This window comes from Synchiropus splendidus, chromosome 11 (genome assembly GCF_027744825.2).
Source record: "Synchiropus splendidus isolate RoL2022-P1 chromosome 11, RoL_Sspl_1.0, whole genome shotgun sequence".
In the NCBI taxonomy this organism is placed as follows: Eukaryota; Metazoa; Chordata; class Actinopteri; order Syngnathiformes; family Callionymidae; genus Synchiropus; species Synchiropus splendidus.
Genome location: NC_071344.1, coordinates 342,501 through 367,083, shown reverse-complemented (window position 1 = coordinate 367,083; position 24,583 = coordinate 342,501). Strand labels below are relative to the sequence as shown.

The window sequence follows — 24,583 nt, the reverse complement described above, 5'->3', positions numbered from 1 at the left end:
GCTCCGGGACCCTCCAGTGTCTCCATCATATCAGTAAGGTTGGGTTGGAAAAAGAAACAATACAATAAACAACACAGCACAAAAAGCAAAAGAGAAAAAAGAAAGAAAGCATTTTCTTCCTTCGACTGAGTGAAATATGCTCCCGAGCTAAATGTGTTTAACAAGAGAAAAACATGTTTGTCGACGTCAAAATGAATCGTTTGCAAGCATCAATTTACACGTTTCAAACACATATTTATTAGTCTGGATCACAGCTAATTATTAGTGGAAAACTATGAAAAACACACAATCGGCTATTAAACTGAAATGTTTAACAAAATCAAATGATTCAATAAAAATACCGGGGTCAGAGGAAGAGTGTGAAAATTTATTGTCTGCAACCGCAAAATGAGATTGACACAAGGTTAAGATCATGGCGCCACAGACGTCGAGAACCAAAGCGTCGAAAGACAAGCTCACTTAACAGGTGGTGTGCGGCGCAAAAGGATTGTGGATTCAGTGAAAACAGCAAAGAAAACACACAACACGGTGACAAGTCCAAATGTTCCTTCTTCGGCAAATATTTCAGTCAACATCACTGCTGCTGTCATTGAACTCAGCAGCTGCAGACAGAGAAGCAACAGCCCCAAATATACACACGGAAATGTCAGATTGGATAAAGGCTGTGTAAAACCTGCGTGAAGAAGAGGAGCTTCACAGCAGTGAGAACCTGCGTCGAACCATCAGTTACTGCCGGGCCGACCCCTCCTGAGGGAGTGGGCTCTATTGTCATGGACTAGAATTGGAAGAAAAGAAAACAGAGAAGTGCACGCTGGGAAGCTGGTCTGTGGACCTTTCCATCTGATGACTCACAAGTGCTTTGGTGATACAGGTCAGTGATGAATCTCATCCTCAAAAGAAACCAAGTTCTTCAAGATTTCATTAAATAGATCATAAAAAAAATCATAAAAGCAAAGATAAAAAGTGTTGCTGTCCTGGTTTCTCAAGCCTTGTACTTCTCCTTCCCTGTTTCACTGATGACACAGATGTGCTGGAAGACCAAAGGCATCCGTTAGCATGGCAGCAGCTTATGGATGGACACGGTGAAGCTCCACAAACACACAGGTCCAAAGTCTATATCTGCTCTGTGGACATACTGCCATTCTCCCAGCCTCCCATGAGCAAGTGGCTCAAATGAGTGACTTACCTGGGAATAAAATATGGACTGAAATATTTCTATTCACTGGTCAGACAAAGTCTAAAAAGTCTTGCTTCATGTAAATCCTCCATTTTATACAGACACATTTGATGGTGGTCTAACTAAACGATGCGTGAGATCTGAAAGATGAATTCCAGGAGATGTCATCCTTTCAACTCTCAAGCTAAAATAACATTATGAGCAGGAAATGTTATGGCAAATGTTGTACGTATGTTAAATGAATATAGCAATGAGAAACAAAAAGCATTGTAGATGAAATATGTGTCGGCGGTTCAAATATTCATCGAGACACATGTAGAATCTCCAGAAAGACTTGGTCGGTTCAAACGGAGCTCACGTGGCTGGACACATGCACACCACCACCAAGCAAACAAGACAGTCTTCCACCATGCTGACCAACATTCAGCCAGTCCGTACTGTTCTCAGAAAAGATCCACCTCTGACAGGAGCCACCATGTCACCCAGACAAGCCTGGCTGCTCTTTTACAGGGTCACCTGCTAAACTATCATGGGTTCATCAATGCAAAACAAACTTACATTTAGATCCCTAAAGTACTCGTTGTAGTCCAGTGCATATCCCACCACAAATTTGTCAGGAACCTCGAATCCCACGACTGGAAGAGAGAAGGCACTCCTGAGTGTCAAGGAAGCAGGCAGTGCGGAGTCGATTCTACTCACAGTCGGGACGGTATCCCACACTTCTCGGCGTTCTCTTCACCAACAAACTGCGGACAAAGCCAACGTGTGTCTGACTCGGAATGAAAGTCTCCGTTTAGACCTGCACCACGGACGTCATTTGTGAACTACCTGGCCACTTTGACCATCTTGGGATTGTACTGCTTCAGGAGTTGCAGTAACGTCTTCATGGTTTTGCCTGTGTCGATGATGTCCTGCAAGACGGCGCGAGATGTGTTTCGGCGCCACGGCCACGGTGACTGTGTGAAGGAGGAGAACGGGACGTACGTACCTCAACAATCAAAACATTCTGGAGAGAAGACCAAACACAGACACAGAGATCAGAGCCATGAAACACCTGTAGACACACTTGCTGGTGCTAAAACAGAGCGAGGAGACCAAACAAGACAGAGCTCACCTTCCCCGTCAACGTAGACAGGTCATCGCCGCCGATGACCTTGATCTCACCCGTGGACTGGTCATTCTGCAAACACCAACAGGAGGACTGGTTACAATCCAGGTGGAGCATCTCCAACATTCACAACTGCACTGCTCATATCATCCTTCCCCTTAACAAAAGAGGGTCACAACCTCAAAGGGAAAAGGGAAATCCCTTTAACTCCCAACACACAAACAGCAGCACACCAAGTGGCTTCCATCAGCACTGGCCGGAGGAGGAACGGAAAACGCAGACTCACACAGTAGCTCTTGAGGCGAATGAAGTCCACCGTCATGGGAATGGAGCGGTCGCTGTTCCGGTTCAGGGCCTTTATGTAGTCCAGCAGGTCAGCGAAAAACTTGTAGCCGCCTTTGAGCACACAGAGAGCCACGATGTGGTGGCCCCCCATCTCCTTCATGATCTCCCTGGCCAGCCGCTCCGTCCTGTGACACAGCAGGGCGGAGAGAGTCCAGCGGAGCTCAGAGGGCTCTTCACTTCTTCTCCAACAACAGCTTCTCTCTGGGCCCACGTTTCAATGACGCCACCAGTACTTCAGTGTCGACAACATAAGAGACTCGCTGTGATCCTCTGCAACTTTGTTGGCCGTATTTCTGGCTCATATTTGGTCATCAGACATATCTCTAAAATAGCGTCCACAAGTGTGGCTCTGGGTTCCTCTTTGGAGGGGAATGGTTCCAGAATACAGAGGAAGGTCCTATTTCCTATTGCTTTCCACTGTTGTTGTCGTCATCAGGTTTAACATTTTTATGAAGTCTCACTGCCGCACTGATCTGTCACCTGACATGGCCCCTTTACACCGATCTGTCACCTGACATGGCGCCTTTACACCGATCTGTCACCCGACATGGCGCCTTTACACCGATCTGTCCCCTGACATGGCGCCTTTACACCGATCTGTCACCCGACATGGCGCCTTTACACCGATCTGTCACCCGACATGGCGCCTTTACACCGATCTGTCACCCGACATGGCCCCTTTACACCGATCTGTCACCCGACATGGCGCCTTTACACCGATCTGTCACCCGACATGGCGCCTTTACACCGATCTGTCACCCGACATGGCGCCTTTACACCGATCTGTCACCCGACATGGCGCCTTTACACCGATCTGTCCCCTGACATGGTGCCTTTACACCGATCTGTCACCCGACATGGCGCCTTTACACCGATCTGTCACCTGACATGGTGCCTTTACACCTTTCTGTCCCCTGACATGGCGCCTTTACACCGATCTGTCACCCGACATGGCGCCTTTACACCGATCTGTCCCCTGACATGGCGCCTTTACACCGATCTGTCACCCGACATGGCGCCTTTACACCGATCTGTCACCTGACATGGTGCCTTTACACCGATCTGTCACCCGACATGGTGCCTTTACACCGATCTGTCACCTGACATGGTGCCTTTACACCGATCTGTCCCCTGACATGGCGCCTTTACACCGATCTGTCACCCGACATGGTGCCTTTACACCGATCTGTCACCCGACATGGCGCCTTTACACCGATCTGTCACCCGACATGGCCCCTTTACACCGATCTGTCACCCGACATGGCGCCTTTACACCGATCTGTCACCCGACATGGCGCCTTTACACCGATCTGTCACCCGACATGGCGCCTTTACACCGATCTGTCACCTGACATGGTGCCTTTACACCGATCTGTCCCCTGACATGGCGCCTTTACACCGATCTGTCACCTGACATGGCGCCTTTACACCGATCTGTCCCCTGACATGGCGCCTTTACACCGATCTGTCACCCGACATGGCGCCTTTACACCGATCTGTCACCCGACATGGCGCCTTTACACCGATCTGTCACCCGACATGGCGCCTTTACACCGATCTGTCACCCGACATGGCGCCTTTACACCGATCTGTCACCCGACATGGCGCCTTTACACCGATCTGTCACCCGACATGGCGCCTTTACACCGATCTGTCACCCGACATGGCGCCTTTACACCGATCTGTCCCCTGACATGGTGCCTTTACACTGATCTGTCACCCGACATGGTGCCTTTACACCGATCTGTCACCCGACATGGCGCCTTTACACCGATCTGTCACCTGACATGGTGCCTTTACACCTTTCTGTCACCTGACATGGCGCCTTTACACCGATCTGTCACCCGACATGGCGCCTTTACACCGATCTGTCACCTGACATGGCGCCTTTACACCGATCTGTCACCTGACATGGCGCCTTTACACCGATCTGTCACCCGACATGGCGCCTTTACACCGATCTGTCACCCGACATGGCGCCTTTACACCGATCTGTCACCTGACATGGCGCCTTTACACCGATCTGTCACCTGACATGGCGCCTTTACACCGATCTGTCCCCTGACATGGTGCCTTTACACCGATCTGTCACCTGACATGGTGCCTTTACACCGATCTGTCCCCTGACATGGTGCCTTTACACCGATCTGTCACCTGACATGGCGCCTTTACACCGATCTGTCACCTGACATGGCGCCTTTACACCGATCTGTCACCCGACATGGCGCCTTTACACCGATCTGTCACCCGACATGGCGCCTTTACACCGATCTGTCACCTGACATGGCGCCTTTACACCGATCTGTCACCTGACATGGCGCCTTTACACCGATCTGTCACCCGACATGGCGCCTTTACACCGATCTGTCCCCTGACATGGTGCCTTTACACCGATCTGTCACCTGACATGGCGCCTTTACACCGATCTGTCACCCGACATGGCGCCTTTACACCGATCTGTCACCTGACATGGCGCCTTTACACCGATCTGTCCCCTGACATGGTGCCTTTACACCGATCTGTCACCTGACATGGCGCCTTTACACCGATCTGTCACCCGACATGGCGCCTTTACACCGATCTGTCACCTGACATGGCGCCTTTACACCGATCTGTCACCCGACATGGTGCCTTTACACGCTGCAGGAAAGCAACCCTGGACCCCAAAATCTCCCACAATGCATCGCTTCCGTCTTTCAGATGACGAAAAGGCCAAAGGCCATCGAAACGGATCTAGAGGTCCAAGATTAGAAACTGATGAAAATAATTGAATGAAAGATCTGAAAGGGATTTTACCTTTGTGGAAGAGGGAGAAACTCGGGTGTGAATTTGGTGCTGAAGTACAATTTAGACATCAAAGACATAGAGAAACAATTGCGCATCACATCCTTCCTTCTCCTAGTTTCTTCTCAGTGAAGGGCTTTAATATGTTTAAAATGTACTTCTCATCTATGAGGGTTTTGCTTGTTGTTTTTCTCTTTCCATCATTATTTTATCCCTTCATATCATTTCTGCTGCGCAAATGTGAGCATGACAGTCTTCTTCTTGTCTCTTCCTCCGTCTCCCCCTGTCCTCTGCTTCCTCTTCTCTCAAACCTCATGTCCTCTTCACCACCTCCATCACTCTCCTCTGTGGCCTTCCTCTCCACCTTCTGCCTGCCAGTTCCAACATCTTCATCCACCCATGTACTGGCTCTCTCTCTCTCTCTCTCTCTCTCTCCTCTGAACCATCTCCATCCAGCCTCTCTGACTTGGTCTCCTGAACACCTGAGCACATGTGCTGTCCCTCTGATCCTATCATCATCCCAGAGAGAAGCTCAGCATCTTCATCTCTGCTCCCTCCAGCTCTGCCTCCTGTCTTCTCCTCAGTGCCACTGTTTCCAAACCATACAGTGTTGCTGGCCTCACCACCCTTTTGGACACTTTCCCTCTCATCCTTTTGTCCCACATCACACCTGAGACTTTTCTCCAATGATTCCATCCTGCCTGCACCCGCTTCTTCACCTCTTCCTCACACTCTCCACGGCCCTGGACAGCTGAGCCTCAGTACTTCAGACCCCCCACCTCCTATATCTCTGCGTCCTGTAGCTTCACCTGTCCTCTTGGCTCCCTCTCATTCACACTCCCTCTTACTGCAGCTGACCATTCCTCTCCTTTCCAAGGCAAACCTCCAAAGATGCAGATCAGACATGAGAGCATGACAGTAATATCAATAAACATATTTTTGGAAAAAAAAAAGCTTGTTTATTTGACTCATTTTGCTAAAATGTCATTTTCTGCATCTTGTTGCCCATGTACTTGTCATACATGCACACTGGTGTAAACAAGTGTCAAATGAACGTCGCAGGTCTTGAGCTTCTCACCCCAACATGGTCACCTACCGGTCCAAAATGAGCCCATGTGGAATGTAGACCCTCTCCAAATCTGCAGCGTAGTGCTTGGGTATGCAGAAGAGGTCCAGGTCGTAGCCCTGCTCCTCGTCACTGATCTGAAACACAACACAACATGAAGGCCGGAGGACATCTCAGCCACATTCCCTCCGACGGGAGGGTCCCAGGAGCGGCTCACATGAATGCTCATGTGCAGTCTGGATTGGCAGGAATCCAAGGCTGAGCTGATCATTCAGAGAAATCCGTGCACCTCATCTTGGGAAAGTCTGGCTGCCTCATGAAGCCACAGCCCACGCTGGGACCCAGAAGTGCTGCTGTTGAAGCTTCTCACGAATGCAGAGAGCGTTTCGGCTGCACATTTGCCGACCAAACACATGACGCAGCCGCTGTCTGACTTGAGGACAGGCAGAACTGGCGGTGGTTACGGTCAGCGCCACAACGGCAGCTACACGCCAGCGCCGCCCGTCAGGGTTCAATCTCAAGTGTGGGTTAACTTGGCCAACTTCTTCCAGGATGCAAGTTTTGATCCAACATACATCGAAGGACCGGAGGTTGAAGACACAGCACTGCTGCCTGGAGGAACATCCAGTGTCCCAAAGCTCATGTTGCAGCGGCAAACGTAGCATACAGTGACCGGGTCCGAGACCAAGACTTCTATGTTTCTGAAATAAATCCAGAACTGAAATGATTTCATTGGACCAAACTTGTTCTACATTGCCTTGGGCCTGGGTCTCGGGTCAGTCTTGATTTTCTACACAACGGAACGCAGTGGTTAACCTGAAACAGAGATGAGATGCGAGATGCTTGACCTGTCCCTCAGCGGGGAGCTTTCCAGTGTCACAACATCCCATCATCACAGCAAGCCTGGTGACTGTGGCTCGATGAATCACAACAAATAGCACGAGCCAGCACAAGGTCGGGTCGGGGTCGTCCTCCGACTGCCGTCTGACAACTTGGGTGAGTGAGAACCTAAACAAACCTCACCCTCATTTTAGTGCAGTCGACTGCAAAGTTGTTTATTGACCTTTATGCAAATTACCAGCTTAGTGATGGTTACATTCTAATAAGTGTTTATTTTACAACCACTCTGATTGAAACCTGCCCAGCTTGATTCCTTCGTATTGACACACGCCAGAGACGCAGAGCCAAGCCTGTCCTCCGACCTGAGCGAAATAGATACATATGGAGCCAATGTGAAATAAATGTCTCTTCTATACAGCAAGTGAGCCTCTTCAGAGTGTTGAAACTCAGCACCATTCACCGCTCCAGCTCCTGGACAAGGTGACGGGAGGAGGAGGAGACAGCGAGGCCCCCAGGAGGGCCGTGTCAGGGGCCACCGTGTCCAGCACAGACTGCTGTGTTCAGTGGCTCCCACATGTCGAACCGTTGCCGCTCCCGGCAATCGATGAGATGGCGCCCGTCTTTCTGCGACAACTCGCCCCGGAACACCGCGTTGATCCGCGCCGGGAAACGTGACAGTCCTCGGGGAAGCACCTCCCACGTCACGCGCGCACGCAGGCGCGGCGTGGAGGGCGCGTGTCTCCGGGGCCCAGGCCACGCTTCGGCACAACCGTTACCAAGGGGATCACTCGCACTGACAGCCGTGTGACCGTGGCTCCGTGTCCGAGGGGACAGGCCAATGCGCGTCCGCAAGCCACGCGCGGCCACCAGGAGGACCGAGGAGGAACTCACCACGACGCACTGGCTGGAGGAGGCCATGTCCGCCTCGGCGCTGCTCCTGCCTGAAGGACGGGCCGGGGCCTTGGCTCGGCTGGGCTGGGCAGAGGTCAGAGTGGCCAACAGAGCGCACGGCTGATCCGACGGGCCTGGAGCCACGACACAGCGTCCGAGGGTTTCCGGGCTGCGACGATACTGTGGCGCCGCTGCTGTGGCCGTGACGCCACCCGCGGCGGGCCAATCGGAAGACGGCTCTGAAGTTAGCCCCGCCCTCTCCCTGCGACCGCTTCCCTGACCGTTTGAAATTCACGGGGTGTGTCACCGTCCTCACTTAGAGACGACAATAATCACACACATTCCCTAGAGAGGAGAACCAGTTTCCTACACGGAAAACCGCGTTACCAAGGGCTACGTTGAGGACGCTCCTAGTTTTGTTTGTTTGCGTTAAAGATTCATTTTAACATTCTTACAACTATTGTTATTTAGATTTATTATTAAAAAAAAATAAATATATATATATATATATATATATATATATATGGATGTAGCGCAAGTTACCGTTGACAGCATACAACTTGCGTGCATTGCCAATGTCAATTTAAAAAATACTCATGGGATGTTAATGTCCAGCATTGCATAGTTTGAAATATTGCATCTAACATTTCTGGACTGATCTGGTCAAGGCGTCTTCAGCAAGCACTTTCTTAAATATTCCCATTTGAACAATGGGAGGGCCTGCATTGTCACTCAAACAAGGTTACCTCAGGCTGGATGCAAGTCCTTTTCATGGCGCATGATTGGGAGTACACATTAACATGGTGCCACCAGGGGTGCAGCTCCTTACTTCGTCCTGGAGGGTCAGGTCAGCGGGTGGCTTGTTTGCATGCACAAGCAAAATGAAGGTATCAGGTCCTTGGGTCATGCGTTCGTTGAACCTGTCCACTACCATGGAGGAATCGATCTGTTACAAACACAAATACCGTTTGTGAAAGGAATCCATTCAAACCCACATGAAGTCTTCCACTTCTTAAAATTACCCATAAAACCATCAGCAAAATCGAAATACTTCAAACTGACATCATCCATGATGGAATCACCTTTTGAGCAACTAACAACAAGCCATTCCTTAGCCAGGATTACATACCTGTGTGTGAATAACAGCCTCACAGCGCCTGAAAGATCTAAAATCAGTGTGTGAGTCAGTTGTTTTTGTGACTTTACAGCGCCCTACTGGCGTCACTTCCCACTTTGGACCACAAAACCACACTCGGCGACCTTGTGAATGAGGTGGGAAAAAAAGGACACCACTGCCTTGAAATAAAAGTGTAAAATAAAATATTTTCTATTCTTCAATCATTGGTGGGTACATTGGTAGAGTGACAAGTAACAGTACACCGAACAAAGTCAAGCCAAGTCCTCTAAAGAGCTCTACTTTGCCCTTCAGCAGCTGAAATAAAAAAGCCACCTTGAACAGTGGAAGTGCATGCTGGCAGCAGTCGTACTGGTGACTGGTCTCATGACGAAACAAAAGTAAACTAGAACTAGGAGAAAATCATCTCATCGTGAAGACATCGAATGGAGAAACCAGAAACAGACTCCATACTGAAGAAAATCGCTGTTGAAGGAGGGCGAAGAGGCTTCTGCAAATCATCAAACGGCCAAATTTCAACTCATTTCTGCGTTTGGGGAAGCTTTGCTTTGGAGCTTCACTGCAGCCGTCACCTGTGCGTTCAGTCCAACAAATATTCACCGACTGGAACGAGGATGTATCAACTGGTATAAAAACATTTGCCCTCATTTCAGGTCATCCAGAGGGACGGAACTCCTGCAGGGAAAAGCAAGCGTTCACGTCAGCGGGTTATGAACCTTTCCATTGAGCCGCGTAGCACGGAGAACACTCCCGCACCTAGTTGCCGTTGAGTTGCACGGACCCGCCTGTTCCTCCATGGTCCACGGCCGCTCTTTCTCTACTGCGGCTCTCCCGCTCCTCGTCCTCCTCATCTCTCTCCTCATTACCGCTGTGGTTTTTACAGTACAGCCTGAAACACAAGCGTGACGGTTGCTAGTGATTCCGACCCACAACCTGTTGAGGAGCACCACAATAAGCTTCTTCACTGTCGAGGAATGAAGTGAGGGCAGAGAGGCGACGACGAACCCTGTTGCACAATATCCCCCACTGTTTTCAAGAGCCATAAACATATACTCGGTGTCAGCAAAAACCGCTTTAGATGGCGCACAATACAAGTCATTCTGTCTGTGAAGAAGTGACCTTCAATTTCAGTTTCAGTTCCACGAAATGGCACGTGCGCCAGGTCTTCAGGTGAAGAACTGGACTTTTAAACATGGGTTTTGGCACAAGACTCCAGCCCACATGGCTCATGTTTATTCTTCATTTTCAGTGTCCAAATGACTGACGTCAAAGCGATGCTTACTTGTAGATGCCGCGTGCCATGTTCTCTATGAACTTGGCCTTGTCCTCCAGACCACAATGGTAGTGGTAGGTCTTCACACAGGCTTTGATTTCACAGCCAATAGTCGCACCGAGCTGAGCGCACAGAGTGCACTTCTGTACCAGAAGACAAAGTGCTTGTTAGAGGCAAGGCTTTCATCATTCATTCTTACATATACATATATATAAAAGTGTGTCTGCGGCGGGATTTTCTGGGAACCCTTTCCCCAATTGGCCGACACGTTCACTAGGTTCTCACTGCTGCCACCAACTGGTCAAATACGGCGCCGCTCCAGCTCCATCTGAGCCGTATTTTGATCATGAGCACAGAAAATAAACGTCGACTGCGTGAATAATAGAATAAAACAATGAAAAGTGGTGGCTTCTGTGAGCCCCAAATACCACGGTTGAATCAGACCTCAGTCATGTCAAACAGTAGCCAGATGTAGAAGCCTTGGAGAAGTTGGATCCAACGTTCTTACCATTCTCTTCCCTCTCTTGATCTCCTGAATGACCGTTTTGACGTCAAAGTTACCAAACTCGGCACGCGATGTGGTGGTCAGCTGGACGGTTCCAGATGAAAACAGCTGTAATTATTCATAAAACACACACGCGTCAGGTGCACAGCAGTGTAGCAGCAGCGTTCAGTCAGCGTGCGATGCTCCCGCTAATGTCGTACCATACACTTGTAGTGAGCAGCCACCTTTTTGGAGTTATCTGTGTGAAGCACGCCCCGGGTTTCATTCTCCTCCTCTCCTGCGTGGCAGAAGCCGCAGCGCTGACCGCCGTCCCCGACCCCGGTTCGAAGAGGTGACCTGTCCCGCTGGAGGAACAAGCATTTAGAGCCCACTTTTTAAGACGGCAGGAGGGGGGAGGGGAAGCTGGCGTACATGAGACGGGGTCTCTTCCTCCGCCGCTTGTGACGGTGTGGAGCGAGACTCTTCTGTTTGGCTGCGAGATCCAACCTTAGCTCTCCCCTTCTCAAACCTCCCCCTCCCTCGACTCTGCGGCGTCGAGGCGTCGGAATCATTGGCCTCCTCCTCTTCATCGTCTGATAGCAAACACACTGGCATGATTCAGGATGAAACAACGATACTGGACACACATCCACAGGATTCCCTCTGTGTTGGGGGAGAAACTGAAAGCTAAAGCTGGAGGACCGTTTTTACTTCACTACTTTTTTAGAACTTCTTAGAACAAAATGTATGGCAGCAAGGCATCATTTCAGTCTGCCTTTGCCTTTTGTTTTGTTATTTGTTTGGAAGCGCGTACTCATACTGCAGACAGTGTTGCTGACATTTCACTCCACCTTGGGATGAATAGATGGTATATCAACTGCAGAGCTCTGAGACATGATGGCTCGGGTAGAGGAGTCAAAAAAAACCAGAAAAGAAATCAAAACACAATACTGGCAGGAAAAGGCAGTGCAGAGAACTACAGAGAGTTTCTGAGTGTCTAACTGTGCGAGCCAGGATGTCAGAGCAAACGCAGAGGTGGGAAGGGGACAGCACCAACTCCCAAAGAACCTGAAAGACCACAAGTGGATTACAGCCATACATCAGGCTTAAAAGAAGCAGGGGAAAAAATGAACGCTGGGAGTATCTATTGGCTCATTATTTCAAGGTTTGTTTATAATTCATTTGCTATAATAGTGTATTTACCCACTTGTCATGGTGGATTCAGGCAGCTGTCATTTTTGTTTTGTTTGTGAAAGGCGAGTTTCACCGGCATATTTGAATGGCTCTTGCAGTGACCTTGGAAATGGTAGCTGTGGCTGCCTCACATAAAAGATACGGCGCGGGTGTGTTTAACCTACTAAGTCCTGTATAATCACCTCACTAAAGCGTGGGGTGAACTCTGGAAGCTGACGCCACTCAGTTTACCTGCTGCCTGTCCAGCCAACATGGCAGCGTATACACAACTAGTCACGTGACATCGGTTGCTCTATGAAAGAGAAACAGCCACAAAAAGGGAATTAACCCTGCTCAACATGATGAGAAACGAGTTTATGTTCAAATATTTCAGAGGGAAATTCTAAGGAGGAATGAAATCAAATGTGTTTTCGAGTCACTATGGTGCGTTTGGCATTCTACATTGAAATTTGATTACGTGAAAGCCAACGATTACGTTATATGCAAAATGCAAACTAAATGATAACATGTATTTAGGATAGTAAAGGACATTCTTAACATAAAAATACTTTGCACATATGAATTATTAACATATCAGTCTCTCTTATATCAGCTGAAATCTCCTGGTGGCAGAGGCGACCGACACAGTCAAACAAATTTAGCATGTTGTTACCTGGAATCTCCTGCGAGGCATCGCGGTGTTTGCGACAGTAAACACTAGATTGAGGAGAAAAGCAGAAGGTTTTAGTAGCAGCTTCAGTGGCATCACAGCAGCTGCACAACAACGCCTACAGGTAAATTCCCTGCGGTGGATTCTCCTTAATCTGAGCTTTGTCCTTCAGAGCGCAGTAGTAGTGATAGGTCCTTCTGCAGGTCTTCACGTCACAGCCGATGGTCGCCCCCGGCCGGTGACACGAGGAGCACATCTGCCAGGAAACCAACGTTTTCAAGATGAGAATTTCTCACTCCTAAAGGTCACACATGCTCTGTCTGGACAGTGGGTCGACAAGTTCACACAACACATGAGCAGTTTGCATGGTAACTGAAGTCATAGCCACTTAATCAGCCTGTGGTTAACTCCTTCCAAGGTTGTTGTTGAGCACTTCCTTATCTGCGTGCGCACAGGATGACGCCACATTCAGAGGCGAAACAATCATTAAACAGCACTCACTAAACCTGAGTGCTCCGTTCTCAGCAGGACACCAACTCGAGCACATCATCTGCCTCGAGAGGAGAGTTGTGCTTCTTGCAGCAGTGGTTGTGTGCCATGGCTCCGTGGGGGGAAATGTGGAGCGCTTCGCTTGTCTGCAAGGTGGTTACGGGAAGGTCTAGCGTCCCCACAGAGGCAGAGAGTCAAGGATGAGAACAGGGGCGAGTTCTAGGGCGGGGTAAGAGGTCACACGGAATTTTGCATTTTGTTGTTGAAAAATATCAAGTGTTTACTTCACAGTAAGGCTGCACCGATCGATCGGCCGGCCAGCCCATTTATCGGTGCCGATATGGGCATTTATGATGTCATGAGGATCGGCCCATCAAATGACAAATACAGTGCGATTTTTTATTTTATTTTAATAAGATGCTATTTCTATTTATACATGATGAGAGAAATGTTATTACCGTTATCGCACAATTTGTGCGCTACCAAGAGGCTCACGGACGAAAGCTAACCAGAGCTAACCGCAAGTTGATTGTTTTGGCCGAGCAGTCGAGTTCTGTTGTTGAGGACCAGAGGTGCACAAGCAGCAGCTAATGGCAGACCTGGAACCCCAGTACTCCTCCCCTGGAGTGGTCTGTCAGGTTATAAGGCAACATTCCGGTATGAACAAGTGAAGTTTACATTGTGGTTGTCATCTGTTCACTATTCATATTTACGATTATACATATTGTTCAGGACTATGGTTATCTGGGAGGTTCTACTTCACAGTATGGCAGTACTACAGGTCATTGTTAGAACATCTCAGTAACATGGTAACTACACATAGAACAGAAATGATTCCACCTTAAACAGAATGTGTAAATCGGGTACTTGCCAGTTTATTCCCTCTCTTGATTTCCTTTTTCACATCCTCGATGCAAAACCCTCCGATGCTTTCGCTTTCTGAGTGAGATGAGACCAGCGCAGAGGAGAAGAGCTACAAGCCACAACACAGTGTAATTACCATATCATTATCTTCCTTTTCCCTGGATGTCAAAATACAACAAAAGTTTCATTATTTCAAAACACTCTGGTGAGATGTATTACAGCTAACAGCCAAGCAAGCAGCAGCAGCAGCAGCAGCAGCAGACGCCAGTGCTCTCCTCACCATGCACTTCTGATGGGCTGCCACCTTCTGGCTGTCGGAAACAAGCAGCTGCCCACACTCGCTCTCTCGGTTGGTTCTGCAGAAGGCACATTTAGGCAGCCGGGACGCAGCGCCTCTTCTCTGTCCTGACATGACCCGATGGAGTGTGTGTGTCGCCGAGTCTCTCTGGTGAACACAAAGGAAGACGAGAGACACGTTCACCCGACACTCAGCTTGATGAGTCAGTGAAAACATATTCAGGTTGTTGCTCCAGATTCAAGCATCAAGAAGTCAAACAGTCCTTTCTCAGTGTGGACGAGAGCGATATGAAGAAGTGCATTACTATTCTCAACATTATTAACATTTTAATTGATTAAAATCCCCATCCGTGACAGTGTATAATAGTATAACTAGCTATTATTGTTAGTGTTTGTACACATTTAGAATCACTGCAAGAGCAACAACACATTGGTGACACACTTTTACAACTTGACATAAATACAATAATAATAATAAGAAAAGAAAAAACAACACCTGGTTACCATGGCAACACCGAGCGTGGAGTCAGGAGTTCCTTTTCCTGTGATGACTACTTGGTATGAAATTAAGAGTTTACCAAAATATAAAATGTAGTGTAGAGAGCTGTGGCTTCTGCAGTACTACTATCAAAAAACGCAGAGTTATTATATAGTATTGATGTATAATTATTTTTGTAATTCCATTTCGCAATCGACATTAATGTATGTTCACGCAAAATCACTGAAGACAATAAAAGAGGTTGAGAGTACATGTGTTGTCCCGTTCACACAGAAGCAGTGGCTGGATTATAGACTTGGTGGCCTTGTTTTGTCGGTCCATCGGTAAATCAGTAACGATGCCACGAACCGAGCGGACAGTTCTCCATGCCAAACTGGGTGTGCAGCGCCAGCCTGAAGCAGCAGCAGCAGCAGCAGCCATGACATCACCACGGGTCCCTGCAGCGAACAACACTCGCCACATGGACTCAAGCATGAAGAGAGTCGCGTCCAGAAGCCCAATTCACATGCTTCCCGTGGCCGTCTGACGTGTTCCGAGCGAGAAGGCACGGTGACAGAGACGGCCCGACAGACAGCAGGGCAGAGCACTGCCCGCGGGTGTGCGCAGAAACTTTTGAATCAGGGGGCGAGTGTGTGTGTGCCTCCTTCTCTCTCACACACTGGCAAACACGTGTGTGTCTCTTCCCCTCTCTCTCTCTCTCTCTCTCTCTCTCTCTCTCTCTCACACACGGGGAAACACTGACAACAGTTCTCACTCGAAGCATCCGAGCGCACGGAGAAAGACCGGGAGGCCTCCAACCCCCTGCCACTCACACGTCCAACACGGAAACGGTGAGTTTCCTCCTCGGTCTCCGCTGCAGCTGGAGCGCTAACTTCTCGTTAAATGAGGGAACCGACCACGACAGTGGCGCGGGTCTGCGGAGCCCCGGGCAGGCGCCATACGTCACGTCTCCACGGCGCCCGGAGCAGCTAGCGACCGCGGCCCCGCGCCACCACAGGCCGCCGCCGCCGCCAGCGCCGCGCCGCAGCCGCCGCTCCTCGGCTCACGTCTCACCTGGCTGGCTCCTGTCAGCACCTCCACACGGTCCAGAGGCGGATGAGGCTTCCCAGCGACGACTGTGGAGCTGCGCGCGCTCTCCTGCTCTACGTTGGCTTTTGGCTCTCAGCTAGCGTCAAGGTAGCAGTGAAATCCCGTGTTCCGGTTGCGGCTTTCAAAATAAGTCTGCTTCGCTTTGTTCAGCGTCCACATTGAAGAATCGCAGGAAGTTGAGACTGATTCAAATGCAGTTTGGGACTTTCGATGCTACAATTCTGATTTTCAGTCGTTTATTATATACGCTGTCGCGTCAAAAATACGCCCGAACGAGAAACTCGAATCTTATTGTGGCGAAAGGAAGCGAGGCTCTCTAATTGGTGTAAAATGAGGACTGGACGACGACAAAGACGAGTGTTCGAGTTGAATCGACTGCACACATTATTGTGCACATATTAAGACGCAGTTTTGTCATCACTCCCGCTTTGAATCGTGAAACAAAATATTGAAAAGCAAGAAGAGCAGAAGAAGAGGAAGAAGATAATAGTTCTTCACTCAGTTCAATGTTAACCTGCGTGTCCCGTATCACAATATTCAACTTCTGCATGTATTATCTAGCTCTGATGAGGTTCTGAAGCTACTCAATCCCAGCTCCCTGGGCTCAGAGGTGCGGGGTGCCCTAGAGACAGACCAACGCCTGCAGAGTCGTCACTTGATCCCTGTTTGTAGTCCTTTTGATGAGGCCCACAATGGCAACGCTTGCGTTTGCTTTTCACTCAACTCATGTTTGAATGTTAAACACGATGGAAAAGGTTGCGGGACACAACATAGATATTTCTATTATCTGCAACATTACAATTTCCGCAATGCACCGCACCAACCGAGCGATGAAGATGACAAGACTGTTTGACCCTAAATGAAGCAGTGACCCCTGGTACCAAGGGAACTCCTGCTGGCGCAGCGTATAGGGCATATCACTCAAGGTCAAACGTGATACAATAAGATTCAATGGTTTTCATCCTGCTTTCATTGTTATCAGGCAAACAAGCCGAAGGTTGTTGAAGCGCAGTGATATTTTTAATGCATGACTCAAATGTGTATCAAGTGAACCATCTTCATTTATTTTTCCCTTTTGACAGCCTTCTTATGTTGGAAAATAACATCAGCACTAATGCGTATGTTGGTTCCAGGTGCACTTTTCCAAGGTTTACATGTAAACACAGCTCATCCTGCAACCCCCACCCCCCGACACCAGACAAGGAGAACTCGCTGCCAATAATTCCCAACTGTACGCCACAGTTTATCAAGGCATGATTCTTGTTAGTGGTTTCTGATTTCAATCCTGGGATGCAACAGATGGAAGGAGTCACATGTGCACATGGAAGTTGAATGTTGACTTGAAACGGAGGAAAAAAGTGACTTCAACAGTGACTCTTGGAGTCGAACGGACCAGTATTGCTGTGAACGTATTTTGTATGGACAGAATGAAGGCTGTTATTCTACACACAGCTCCAGACCTCCTCATCTTACCATCTGTGTCTCAAGTATGAGTGATGGATGGCACGTCCAGTGATGCAGAGTCAGCCACTTTGATGATGGGGGAACTTCACCAAATCAATGAATTAACACTCAAGGAAGTGATTTTCAGCACAAATCAAATATAGAGAAGAGAAGAATAGAGAAGGAAAATAAAACAAATAATGTGTATCTAAAATGCCATACATTAAACCAATACAGAAGTTAATCAAAAAAGCCAACTGATATTTACTGAAAACACGTAATAAGATAAGTCAGATCCATTATGACCACCGCCCCCACCACGTCTCAACTTTTCCTTGGCACTTCTCAGAAACAAACGGACGCCCTTGGTTGTTATTCCCAAGTCACGCGACCCTCAGAACGATTCCGCTCAAGAGTTTTTACACTGGCGTCGAACGGGAGCGAGAGGGGGCGTTCCCTCGTGGTCCCGCTGGCTGCGCTGATTGGCTGGCGCTAGCAAGCGCTTTCGTAAAGCAAAACACAGCGGCCGAGTGTCCACCGCGGTGAGGACGGACGGCAGACCGGGCAGCACAGCACCGACGCGCCGGAGACTCGGGCCGCTCGCAGTCGTCAGAGTCACGTCTTTGAGAGGGCCAGGAGCCATTCGCGGGTGGCGCGCTGGTGGAGCAGCCGAGGACGCGGCCGCGCCAGTGGAGAGCAGGAGACGAGAGCCGCGGAGAACAAGGAAATGAAGCTGTCAGACGGGCTGGCTCGCTTCTGCTAGCAAGTTAGGCAGGCGACGGACGGCGGCGGCGGCGGCAGCAGCGAGCCACTTCTGTCGGAACCTCCAGGCGATGAAGTGTCTGTGAAGCTGGTCCGCAGCGCCCAGATAACGTCGGTTGGATTTCTGAGAAACTCCCAGCGAAGCGGGAACAACTTGCTAGCCAGCGGCTAACTTTTAGCAGCTCCCTCAACTTGGAGTGCAGCTCGGTGAGACGGTCCGAAGCCTCGGGGTCACTGGTGTGTTGGGCTGTTCTGGGCTCGGCTGTCTTCTTCAGTTTCCCCCCACCACTTGGTTCGTGTCCTCACGCTCTGCTAACTAGGTCACCGTGACTTCGCGGTGGCCTTTTACCGTCACCGTACAACTCGACTTGATCTCTGAGCACATCCGGCTGCTGGTTTCCTCAAGTCAACTACAACGCTCTTCTTTATTAGACTCAGGTGACGTTAGTCAGCGGGGTCGCCATCGACCTGGATACACGCCGGTGTGGCCTTTATAAATGTTGTTTACCGTGTGTGTTGTTCAAATCTTGGCTATGGTTTTTATCTATGTCTGTTAAGCCTTACGCTTTTGTTTCCTCAGACGTTCGCTCACAGTCATGCCTTTCCCATTTGGCAAGTCGCAGAAGAGCCCTGCTGAAATAGTCAGGAGCCTGAAGGATAATGTGGCCTACCTGAAGAAGCTGGACCCCGGAGACAGCAAAAAGTGTGAAAAGGTCAGTGTCGTGTGTCCTAACATGGAGTTGACGGACTCACCGGACTCAATGTGTTTGGACGTAGGCGACGGAAGAGGTCTCCAAAAACCTGGCATCTTTGAAGGAGGTACTGTGCGGGACAGGCGAAAAAGAGCCCCAGACCGAGGCGGTGGCGCAGCTGGCGCAGGAGTTGTACAACACCAACCTCCTCATCGCCCTCATTGAAAATCTACACCGGATTGATTTTGAGGTGGGAGAGAAATACAGTTCCAGCGCTGTCCCTGTACACTATTGATCCCGGTGTCCACGGCAAATGTAGAGTGACAGTTTCACGCCTGACCGAACCGTGACGCCCCAAACACAAGCATGTGCTTGTTTCACCAACATCAGCCGTATGATTGCGGTTATCTGTGCCGCCATCGAGCTTCGCTCTTCGCTTCCTTTTCCTCGCTGATATTTTCAGAAATGTTTTGCCCTTTGTATCACGCAGCCAGCTAACATCGTTCTGCTTTCAGGGGAAGAAGGATGTGGTTCAGCTGTTCAGCAACATTGTCCGACGGCAGATTGGAACCCGTACACCCACGGTCGAATACATTTCTTCACACCCTGAGATCCTCTTCATGCTGCTGAAGGGGTAAGTGGATCGCAGATGAGCACTGCATGCTAGCACGCTGGCCGCGTAGTCGTGTGTTTGGACTTCCACGTAACCGTTGAGTGTTTTTATCCTCTATTAAGCAGAATGTGTTTGAACAACTTGCAGTGCGAGTGGCAACTTGCTGCGCTCACCTGTGGGTACGGCGTGGAGATGAGGAGACTGATAGTTAAGAGCAGAGTTTATAAGCCCGTTCTCTCGCTGTTCATGCTCTAATGGCGCTGGTATTTCAACATTCAGGGAGGTGTCTGTCCGTTCAGACCCTTCTAAGGGGTCGTGTCTCCGCCTTTGCACAGACTTGTTTGAGTGCTGCACTTTAGTGTTGTCAGAAACGTAAACTTCCAGCTGGTTCCTGTGCTAGGCCTTAGCTTCTGTCTTTTTTTGGCTGATGTTGCGCCACTTTTAAAAGGATCTGTTGGGTGAATACCGAGCTATCTTTGGGTGTTTAGGTACGACAGCCCCGAGGTGGCTCTGAACTGTGGGATGATGCTGAGAGAGTGTCTGCGTCATGAGCCGCTGGCCCGCACCATCCTCTACTCAGAGAAGTTCTACTGCTTCTTCGGCTACGTGGAGCTCTCGACCTTCGACATTGCCTCGGATGCTTTCGCTTCATTCAAGGTAAACGCTCCTCCTGAAATACAGGCATCATACACGCTCTTCAGCAGCGCTCTCTCTGCAGGATCTGCTCACCAGACACAAGATCATGTGTGCGGATTTCCTTGAGACCAATTACGACCGGGTGAGAATCCAACATTGTTTTGGACATGGTTTGGCCCGACACCTATTCCCGTGTGCTCCTTCCTCAGGTCTTCACGGAGTACGAGAAGCTCCTGCATTCTGAGAACTACGTCACGAGGCGACAGTCTTTGAAGGTGCCTACGTTCTTGGGGACTCCACATATATGATTGTATATTTTGATCGAGTAGTTCTGTTGAAGTGCTAACACAGGTGAGAACGACAGCGCGTCCTGATGACAGGACGGTCACGCTCTTTCCTGTGAGACAAAACAGGCCGCGTCCTTCTGCTTCTCTAGCACTTGTTCAGTGAAGGCCATTATCAGTCATCAAACTGCATTGGACCCCCACCTCTGAAGCCTCTGTGGCATTAAGTGGAGACCGACTCTGCTGCGTAAAGAGTGCGAGTTGATGTGGCTCCAGGGTTTCTCACACAAACCAACCTTTGGAAAGAAGGCATGAATCCATGCTGTCATATCTGCTCGACTGTTTGATATTTAATATGACCGTGTCCCTCAGCTCCTCGGAGAACTCCTCCTCGATCGCCACAACTTCACCGTCATGACCAAGTACATCAGCCGGTCGGAGAACTTGAAGCTGATGATGAACCTTCTGAGAGACAACAGCCGGAACATCCAGTTTGAGGCCTTCCATGTCTTCAAGGTGCTTAGACAACACTCTGACATGTGCAAAGTGAAATGGAAGAAGTCACGCGAGCTAAATGGCAGGGCTGATGGCATCTCCAGTCCAGTTCTCTTTTGACCCGACCCGTCTCCCCCAGGTCTTTGTGGCAAACCCAAACAAGACGCAGCCCGTGCTGGACATCCTACTGAAGAACCAGACCAAGCTGGTGGAGTTCCTGAGCCACTTCCAGACGGACAGATCTGAGGACGAGCAGTTCTGCGACGAGAAGAACTATCTGATAAAGCAGATCCGGGACCTGAAGAGGCCCGCCGCGCCCGAGGACTCCTAAGGCCCCTGCCCCGCTCCAGCTGGTAGAAGTGTGCTTCAGACGTAACTCTCAAGTATAGGAAACGTGTACATCTTCCCTCCTTCCCTTTCTGATTTGATGTGGATTTCCACCTGCAAACCTCGGCAGTGCTTCTCTTAATCCCTCGCGTCAATCCCTACTTGTAATATCGGACCTTTAAACTGCTGCTTTCCACAGTGTTGCAGGCAGAATCCTTCAAATGTCGCCTGAGCTGATGTACCTGAAACATAATGGGGTTTAGAGACTGAAACTGAGGCGGCGAATATTCTTTCCGACGACTGCCTTGTTGCTGCGGCGCGTGCTGCGACTCAGAGGATGTTAAGAAGAGGCGGCGCTGGCTGACGGCGCTGGCTGGCGGCGCTGATAAATGTGTCGTTTTAACGGGCGACAGATTCCACAGTGATGTTCTCGCTAATGCACCCGCTGGCACGGGCGGAGAAAGGCAGAACCATGGAGGGATGGATTGGTGGTGCTGTGATTTTGAGGCTGCGCCCGGCCAGGCTTGCATGACTGAAATAGAAAGGAGGCATCAGATAGTGCTGCAGGGGGAGCTGCCTTGCACGCGTGGATACAGCAACCATTGGTCTCTGGAAGCACTCCACTCTGCTCCCCCGGAGCAGTGAGAGTTTGGATTTAGGGCGCAATCCTGGCTGGTTCTCAGATTTGACTTCATCTAGCGCCCAAACACAAGCTTCTCCACTCGAGGCTGGTGAGCCTGATGCACTCTTCTGGCTTCCACCCATCCCGCTCAGTTGGTCTCACCGAAGGAGTCCTCACTGCTTTTCATTTGCAGCCTTTGAATGCAAGTTGGTGCCTTAGACCAGAGGCTTTATTAGCCACGCACTAGAACAGAGGCAAAGTTTGACCCTCCGTGTTCAGGAATTCAAATCAAATGGTGAAAGAAGTGAAGCCACCTTCCCTTGCTGGCGGTCAAGTCAACTTCCTCGCGATAAGCAAATCTTTGCCTTACTTCTGTCTGTGTGCTCCAGTCAACACCTCCATGGGATATGATTTGTGAACGCTGCACCCTCTCTCTCTGCTCTCTTCAGGACATTTTAGTCGAGCTTTTAAATGCACAGCAGCGGCGCGTAGGCCTGTGCTAACTTGTTGTCTTGGATCAGGAGCAGGGACTGCGAGCCGGTTTTCTCAGTGGGAAACCCGAATGTTTCATTGGGCGGTGCCACACGAGTGTTGATTCATACTGAATTGCAGCATGGTACCTCACAGTGGACGTTGCCTTATTTAACCCAGTGCTGATCCCGTCTTAATTTGTTTGAAAAACCAAAGTCTTTCGTGGTTCATTTCAGGTCTTCGCTGCATTCTAATATGTCGCTCATAGTCGAGTCACGGCTCTCGAACTTGCAGCTGCAGGTTCGAGGAATGAGATCCTGTGAGCACATCGGCGCCAGATCCAAGCCAACCTCTGGCTCTGCCTCTCGACCACTAGAGAGCGCTGTGCCCGCTGCATTTCATGCTTCCTACCTCCTCCTCCTGAGCTGAGACATCACTGGTCACATGTTGGCATGAACACAACCTCCTGCTTCCATCGAGTTTTAATGTTCTGCTTTTTTTCCTTCTCCCAATGCTTTTCTTTATTTACCGTCGGTGCGACAAATATGTACATAACTTTATAAAAGTGTGAACGATTTCATGACAATAAAACTTTGGCAAGTTTATTTGTGTTTAGAAGAAACTGTCTCTGTTTGAAGGTGCCTACGTTCTTGGGGACTCCACATATATGATTGTATATTTTGATCGAGTAGTTCTGTTGAAGTGCTAACACAGGTGAGAACGACAGCGCGTCCTGATGACAGGACGGTCACGCTCTTTCCTGTGAGACTGTGTAACCTTCTTTACAGGTTGTAGAAGTTGCAGCTGCAGCATTTGGCAAGTAGGAGTTGAACAAGTAGCAGCGGTGGTAAACGCAGTACTCATTTCTGTAGATGATACACAGTAAATTGTAGCAGTAGCTGCAGTTCTCGCAAAAGTCGGGGTAGATGTAGAGGTTGTAGTAGAAAAATGAGAAGTACCAGCAGGAATAGTTGATGAAGTGGTGGTAGTAGGAGTTGTAATAGTAGCAGAGATGCTCCCAGTAATGGAGCAGTAGTAGTAGTATGAGTGGCAACCCTCCCTGTAGTGATGGCAACAGGGCGAGTTACATTCAAAATAACTGAAGTAGTTGTTCATATAGTGGCTACAGCTGAAGTCAAAGTACTAATTGGAGTAGTAGTAGTTCAGTCTAGCAGTGTTGAAAGGTAATATTTCACATCACTGTATGCGTTGGGTTTTCCTCTAGGCACTCTGCTTTCCTCCCACAAAAGGTGTCGTGCTAGTTGTGTGGCGGCCATGTTTACCTGCCTGTGGTGGCGGAGCCGTGTTGTGGTCAGGAAGGCTGGGACACATTCCTTCTGACCAGGAGGTGTCCACTCCTATTGTCCGTGTGCAGGTCAGCGGCGGCCGGCCTGACCCTGCTCCGCTCCGTCCCATAAAGGTGCATGGAACATTCGCCTTTCTCTCCCCGTCCAGGCCTTCGCCAGCAGGGGGAATGCAGAAGTGGGTTAAAGTTCAACTGGGGAGGAAGGCAAGTGAAGCAGAGGCCGGGAGCAGGAGGAGGAGCAGGAGGGGGCTCTGACCATCACGCTGCTGCTCAGACAATAACAGCGGCAGATCTGGGTGAGGCGGTGGCGGGGGGTGGGGGAGCCGAGGGGCTGCGGGGGTCACAGGTCAGAAGCCCTGAATGGAGAGAGACGAGTCAGAAGTCCAGAGCGAGCAGGCAACTTCTCCGAGAGAGAGAGAGAGAGAATTTGAGGAGCGGTCTGAGCCCCACGGAGGGAAACGCAACACACGGATGAGATGCTGCTTGTGCACGAGGAGAAACGGGGAGTGAGGAGGGGGTGAGACGACTTGCTCCGTTTGAAACTGCCCGTCCTCCAGTTGGGTCAATCTGGCGCCTTCATTGAGCCTGATGGTGCCTTCACTGGCCCAGAAAGATATCTCTCTCTTTTGTCAGAAAGAAAAAACATGCATGTGTTTGGAGGTGTAGGTCATGTCATAGCTCCCCCACACGGGGGCAGCACTTGATCGGTTTGGGGGCTATAACCCGCCACTCGTGTTCTGTATGTTGA

At 49.7% G+C, this 24,583-nt stretch overlaps 3 protein-coding genes across 6 annotated transcripts; 1 reads left to right on the top strand and 2 right to left on the bottom strand.

Moving 5' to 3' along the window:
* Window positions 1–302: 302 nt before the first annotated feature.
* hprt1 (hypoxanthine phosphoribosyltransferase 1) lies at window positions 303–8,409 on the bottom strand. Its single transcript, XM_053879373.1, has 9 exons — window positions 8,212–8,409; window positions 6,511–6,617; window positions 2,572–2,755; window positions 2,292–2,357; window positions 2,166–2,183; window positions 2,006–2,088; window positions 1,877–1,923; window positions 1,736–1,812; window positions 303–1,030 (listed from the first exon to the last, which is right to left on the bottom strand). Exons 1-9 carry the CDS (start codon window positions 8,236–8,238, stop codon window positions 983–985), a joined length of 657 nt encoding a protein of 218 aa, XP_053735348.1. The 5' UTR covers window positions 8,239–8,409; the 3' UTR covers window positions 303–982.
* A 1,105-nt stretch (window positions 8,410–9,514) lies between these two features.
* phf6 (PHD finger protein 6) lies at window positions 9,515–16,287 on the bottom strand. The gene is made up of 11 exons (XM_053879361.1): window positions 16,149–16,287; window positions 14,580–14,744; window positions 14,307–14,408; window positions 13,069–13,202; window positions 12,950–12,993; window positions 11,536–11,696; window positions 11,325–11,468; window positions 11,128–11,232; window positions 10,629–10,762; window positions 10,103–10,235; window positions 9,515–10,021 (listed from the first exon to the last, which is right to left on the bottom strand). Exons 2-10 carry the CDS (start codon window positions 14,709–14,711, stop codon window positions 10,103–10,105), a joined length of 1,089 nt encoding a protein of 362 aa, XP_053735336.1. The 5' UTR covers window positions 14,712–14,744; window positions 16,149–16,287; the 3' UTR covers window positions 9,515–10,021.
* Window positions 15,829–23,132, top strand: cab39l1 (calcium binding protein 39, like 1). 4 transcript variants are annotated; one of them, XM_053879364.1, is made up of 9 exons: window positions 15,829–15,925; window positions 18,970–19,102; window positions 19,167–19,331; window positions 19,597–19,715; window positions 20,183–20,351; window positions 20,413–20,472; window positions 20,540–20,605; window positions 20,987–21,130; window positions 21,249–23,132. In XM_053879364.1, exons 2-9 carry the CDS (start codon window positions 18,986–18,988, stop codon window positions 21,438–21,440), a joined length of 1,032 nt encoding a protein of 343 aa, XP_053735339.1. In that variant the 5' UTR covers window positions 15,829–15,925; window positions 18,970–18,985; the 3' UTR covers window positions 21,441–23,132. The 4 variants fall into 4 exon arrangements, with proteins under 4 accessions (XP_053735339.1, XP_053735340.1, XP_053735338.1 ...); XM_053879365.1 differs by lacking the exon at window positions 15,829–15,925 and adding an exon at window positions 15,978–16,271; XM_053879363.1 differs by lacking the exon at window positions 15,829–15,925 and adding an exon at window positions 18,121–18,827.
* The last annotated feature ends 1,451 nt before the right edge of the window (window positions 23,133–24,583 follow it).